This window comes from Mastacembelus armatus, chromosome 12 (genome assembly GCF_900324485.2).
Source record: "Mastacembelus armatus chromosome 12, fMasArm1.2, whole genome shotgun sequence".
NCBI lineage: Eukaryota > Metazoa > Chordata > Actinopteri > Synbranchiformes > Mastacembelidae > Mastacembelus > Mastacembelus armatus.
Genome location: NC_046644.1, coordinates 7,741,250 through 7,747,520, shown reverse-complemented (window position 1 = coordinate 7,747,520; position 6,271 = coordinate 7,741,250). Strand labels below are relative to the sequence as shown.

At 37.7% G+C, this 6,271-nt stretch overlaps 1 protein-coding gene across 2 annotated transcripts in view; it reads right to left on the bottom strand.

The window, feature by feature from the left end:
• The window catches only part of lpar1 (lysophosphatidic acid receptor 1), a 29,747-nt gene continuing 23,476 nt past the window's right edge, over positions 1–6,271 (bottom strand). Inside the window, exon 2 of one of the 2 annotated variants that reach the window (XM_026297591.1) lies at positions 1–4,555. In XM_026297591.1, coding sequence (XP_026153376.1) covers positions 4,227–4,555 — 329 coding nt within the window. In that variant the 3' untranslated portion in view covers positions 1–4,226. The remainder of the gene's footprint in view (positions 4,556–6,271) is intronic. The other variant, XM_026297590.1, reaches the window with a different exon arrangement.

The window sequence follows — 6,271 nt, the reverse complement described above, 5'->3', positions numbered from 1 at the left end:
TTCAGAATTTTGTTGGGTTTTATTGTTGCTGGGATATCAACACTAGGACTCTGGCTGGACATTCATTGATATTGGCCCCTATAGTATACATATGGTAATCACAATTATGTCACAATTACTTTCTACAAACTGCACGGTACATGGTATGGTAAATCTGGGGTTGAAGTTTAAATAGTGTAAAGCAATGTGTCTCTTTGACAATACAATAAAATATTTCAGGCCTGATATACAGCTAGGAAGACTGGTCACCAACATCGGTCCTAATCATGTAAATATTAAACACTGTTTGGATGTTCTTTGGGATCCACAGAAATATGTTTGGTATGTGTATAATGTAATATACCTAAAGTGTAACACACAGCAGCTGCATGGCATCAGATCAGTTCACACCTGCAGCAAACGTGAGGTGTCAGACTGGAAGAGAATGTGATGAAACTTCTCTTTTGCAGACCATCACACGACCAGAATTTACATAAAACACTGAGAGAATCTTTTGACCAGCAGTGTGTGTTGCCCTTTAGAATCAATTTCCTTTTATACAAATGGAAAAAGATGAATTTCTGTCTCTATATTAAGGGTCTCCAACTATGTTGACGTATGAAGTACAATCTTTGTTGTATGCATTTGTGTTCATTTCACTTTATAAAAATCATGCCCTACAATGTTCTACAATATGAAGCCTCACTGTAAAGCTGACCCGTCCACTTTAAGGCATTTATAGTACATGTTAGCAACACACAAGCTTGTAGAGTAAATTAACACATTGTGAAGACTGTGTTGTATTTTTGAATTTCTCACCTTCTTGTAATGATGTACCAGTGTAGTCTAGGGTGCTATGACATCACTGCTGGCTGTGGTTACAGTTGAAACAATCATCAAACATTAAACCAGAGAGGATGATAAAATGCAGCTTTTCGGCCTCGTGTTGAGTCATTCTTTAAGGAAGAAGGCACTGCACACACAGATATCTAGTTCTGGGTCAACAACAAGTTAATAACTGTAATAGCGTAGAAAGCAATGCATTAATTATGGTCACAATACAAAAGAGCTCATCACATAAAAACCAAGAACAAAATCTTACAGTACATTTGGAGAGAGTATGAAACAGCTAAATTTACAAACACAAAAACACTTTCCCTTTGGTGATTAACTTTGAATAATATTTTTTATGTACATAACATACTTTACACTTATACTTACAATAATACACAATGAGGACAAAGACATAAAAGACAGGTTTAGTTGGTTTGCTGTATAACCTGAATCAATACTGAAAAATGCTTATGGTGAATGTCAAATATGGTGGTTTGACACTAGAGTTGTTGAATGACAAATTTGGTCAATGAAACAATGAGCGGCACTTCTGCTGTCACTACTCTAGTGTGGCCTCTTGTGAAATCAACACAAAGCTAGACAAATGCAAAGGGTAAGCAAAATAAAACAAACAAACAAACATTTGATTGAACATTGTTGTCTAAGAACAGTTTGAGCAATGTCAACAGTCGTGAATGCCGGTTGACGTCAGCTTAGCGCTGCAGCTTAAGTCCCTGACAAACATCTTGTTTCTTGGAAAACATTCGACTATGATTCTCACTTTGCTGTCAGCTGCCTGGAGCTTTGTCTATACACTTGGGCCAAAAAGTGTTTTGATTCAAGTCAGCTCAAAATGCCCAGCTGGCAGTTATTAACAGTGTACGTCACAAAGTCGACATGCTGACTTTCAGCAACGAATCCTGGCAGATGTGAGGAAGTGCACTTGTGGAAATAATACAATATCCACAGCTTTCACTGAGTACATTAAGATAAACATCCTAAATGATTCGAGTATTATCTGAAGAATTTCAAATGTCACTGCTGTCCATGGACATGTGAAAAAACAGACTACCAAAAATGCTTAAAGTTGAGGTGTGGTAAATTTTCCATAATGTTGTTATGATAAATGATCAATATCTGTCTCAAATCAAAAATGCAAGAAATATAGCAATCCTTGCTTTTTTTTTTTTAAATCTTAGAATGAGCCTGTTAAAACTACATAGGGAGCGGGTCTCCTTTCACGAGGCAGCCATGTTGCACTGCCATGTTTCTACAGTAGCCCAGAAAGGACAAATTAAACACTGGCTCTAGACAGAAAATCATGTTTTGTTTTAAAGCTGACAGGTAACCTACCCTCTCCTGCTCCTGGAAATGCGTGGGCTGGGGAGTGAGGGGAGCTCAGAAGGTTGCAATGTGCAATCTCACCACTAGATGCCATTAAATGTTTCACAGTTTACACATTGCACCTTTAACATTCTTTTTTTTTTTTTTTATTTGTCCAATATTTTTTTTATGACCAAATGCTCGTAAAGTGTATGGTCATCCAAATGACCTGTACTTTGTGTTTAGTGCTAACTAGCAAATATCAGTGAACTAACATGCTGAACCAAGATAGTGAACATGCTATACATCACACTACCCTTCAGCTCAAAAACACTGCTGTACCTATGTACAGACCAACAATACAGTCACTGCTTCACAGTCAACATTCAACTCTCCCAACCCCCACTTTTCTCAGCACACGCTCGTGACACACACGCTTGGTAAAACTACAAGAGGGACACAGCTCAGCACATCGCATGATATGAAGTACTTTAACGCTCACCAGATATGACCTTCACTTTGTCTCCACACAAAACCGTGTCACAGAACCTGCTCTGAAACAGCAACATCCACCTCCTTTTCTTTTTTTAATGTTAGACAGATTGCTGCAATGAATTGTCTCTAATTCCTTACAGGGAATAGGCAACTTATGATTCCCTGCAGATCTTTGCGTCTCCATGTATTTAAGTTGAATGAAAAGGAGAAATTCACAAAAGCAAGCCCTGGTATTAACGTATTCACTAGTTATTAAGATAAGTGATTCATACACTGCAAAAATGGATAGTGGCTCTGGTTACTTACTGTACATGAAGGGTTGAATCCATTAACACTTTAGGTAAGTCTCTCAACATGCTAATATTAACATATTTTATTATTAACTCATTTTTATAGGCATCTGTGGGATAATTAGTTTGTAACTTTGGAGTCTACAGTCTGAAAACATTAAAATAGGTCCAAATACTGTTAAGAAAACTGACCTTGAGTTGTGTTAAATCTAGTAGAGATAGCTTGTATTAAAGTTTCAATGTGTAATATTTACAGCGATCTATTAGCTGACATAGAATAAAGAATTCATAAATATGTTGTCAGTGTGTAATCACCAGAATACACCAATCCTTGCATTTTTAAAAAAATCTTAGAATGAGCCTGTTAAAACAACATAGGGAGCGGGTCTCCTTTCAAGAGGCAGCCATGTTGCGCTACCATGTTTCTACAGTAGCCCAGGAAGGACAAATTAAACACTGGCTCTAGACAGGAAATCATGTTTTGTTTTAAAGCTGACAGGCAACCTACCCTCTCCTGCTCCTGGAAATGCGTGGGCTGGGGAGTGAGGGGAGCTCAGAAGGTCGCAATGTGCAATCTCACCACTAGACGTCACTAAAGGTTTCACACTTTACACATTGCACCTTTAACATTCAGTCATGTACACAAATTTAATTTGACTTTCCACAGATTTGACATAATAAATGAAAACCAAAGAGTAGTGTTTTAAATCATTCATCCATAAATGGATGTGAGCTGACCACCAGTGGTAAATCATTCATCCATAAATGGATGTGAGCTGACCTCCAGCGGTAGTGTCATGCTGTTTGTATGCAACATGTATGTAATATGTTGTTACACATGAAATGCTCTTTTATGATGGAGATCAAGAAGGGATCGAGAAGACTAGAGAAAGAGGACAGGCTATACTGGCATTATCTTCATTTCACAGATTATTTTTAAATAGTTCATTTGTTGCCTGTAAAAACATATTTAGCACAAATAGAAAATAAACACCTAAACAAAAACACTAACAGCCTATCAGAGTGCTTAAAGATCAGACTCCTCGTGTTCTTTCTCCACACAGAGACAGTCTTCATTTTTCTTCATAGTTGCCATCCTCCTCTACATTGTGATCCATCTTATTAATCCACTCCACTCTATCTTCATTCATCCAAATTTATTACATTACTGTCTTCACTTCACATCATCTTCACAGTCCTTCCTGACCTACCCATCCCGTCATTCACCTTTTGTCAGTCAAAATCTCCAACAGAGATTAAGCCCTTCAAGCAGTTAGATAAATCACTACAACATCCAGCCCTTGTTTATACTACTGAGTGTTCATTGTGATGGTGGTGGTGGTGGTGGTGCATACCGCTACCACTCAGCACCGTGTGGTTGATGGATGACGCCGACCGATCGGAACCCTCCGCCGTTGTCCCGTTGATGTTCTCCTGCCGCTGACAGCAGAGGATCTGCCTAAACGTGGCGCTCATCTCCTTGTCACGGTAGGAGTAGATGATGGGATTCATGGCTGAGTTAAACTCAGCAAGAAGTAAGAAGAACTTTTCATATGTGAGGACATTGCAGTTGGCGCAGAAGACGTCAAGGAGAAGGATGACCAGGCCAGGGGTCCAACAGATGATAAACGCCCCTTAGGAGACAATAGAGAAGAGTTTAAAATATTTTAAGAAATATTTTAAAAACGATGGCTTCACAAACTATTGTTGCTTCTTATAGCACGTAAAATTATGGCTCTACATACATAACTCCTTCAGAAGTGGCCTGTGTTTTTATTGTGTGATGCTAATCTAACATCATAGTTTCTTTCAGTAAAATGCACATTAATATTTGAAGCTAATGAAAGATGACTCTGACAGGCACATAAATAAAAGTAATACAAAAATACAGTTTTTGCCCTTTTCACAAACCTGACTAAACTATTTACACATTACAGTACTAACACAAAAATGTGAGGTGATTGTGACACTCCTGAATTCCTGGTAAATATATTTGATAATGGAATGCAGCTGACCGACTCCACTCTTAATTTTGTTAATATGAGATCCTGGCCAGTTTGAACACATATAAGGCACATATTTGTCTTTTGTCTCCCTCCTTGGACGCACAAAAATGCAGGAACAAGTACTAAAACAGAATGGGTTTAAGATTTGCACCCAGATACGGTAGAACCACTGATAGGAGAGCATAACATAAAAGTGCTAGTGTGTTACACCCAGCATTGGTTGTTTCGGATCTAGTTTGAAAAACAAAAATCACTGTACAACCACAATTCCATCACTTAACAACCACACTGCCATTTATCTACAGAACAAAAGCAGCCACATCACTTCATGACCACATGTAAAACTTATAAATGACATGTTGTGGATACAAAGTACTTTAATTGTACAGTGTTTTTGAGTACTTTGTTATTGTTGGTACATTAGCTTACCAGTTATGAAACCCCAGAAGACAAAAATCCCATTAAAAGGCATGTTTCATCAGAAAATAAACTTAAAAGCAACAATAAGCGCAACAAAAGAAATGGTTGAAAGTGATGCTTTTACCTGTAATACACAAAAATTAAAAAAAATTACATCATCTAATATTACATTTTTTATATATTTATAAACTGTGGGTTCAGAAGGTATTCAGATCACTTCAGTTTTTCATTTGATGTGAAACTGATAAAACTGTCCATCAGTGTATACTCAGCAATAACAAAGTGAAAACATATTTTTATAAATTTTGGCACAGTGACTGTGGCTGCTGAGAAGCGCTCCCACAGCATGATGCTCCCATCACCATGTGTCACCGTAGGGATGGTATTAGACAGATGATAGGCAGGGCCTTGTGTTGACCTGACGTAGTGCTTAGAGTTCTGCCCAGAGAGTTTAAATTTTTGTCTTCTGAGACAAATAAATCTTTTGCCTCATGTTCTCAGTCCTTTAAATGCTATTTGGTAAACTCCAAGTAGGGCTGTCATGTTCCTTCTACTCAAAAAGGCCTCAATCTGGCGATTCATAGTCTGAGCTGCTGAGTTGTTATGTCCTTCCAGCGATTTCATCCATCGCTGCAGAGGATTTAAAAAAATCTCTGACCATGTGAATGACCACTGGGTTGATGGTTCCCCTCCCAGACCAACAGATATCAGATTTTGATTTAGTTGTGATGAGTTTTTGTTATTGATTGGTGGGGAAGTGACAGCTTCATCAATTCAAAATAAAATCTACTACAGATTAAGCACTCTGAATAGCTTCTGTAGTATATTGTCATTTTAGGGGCTCCAAAAACCAAATAAAATGTAAAATGTTCACAATAAGACACATTTTATAGAAATCAGTCTAAACAACATTACTAAAAAACT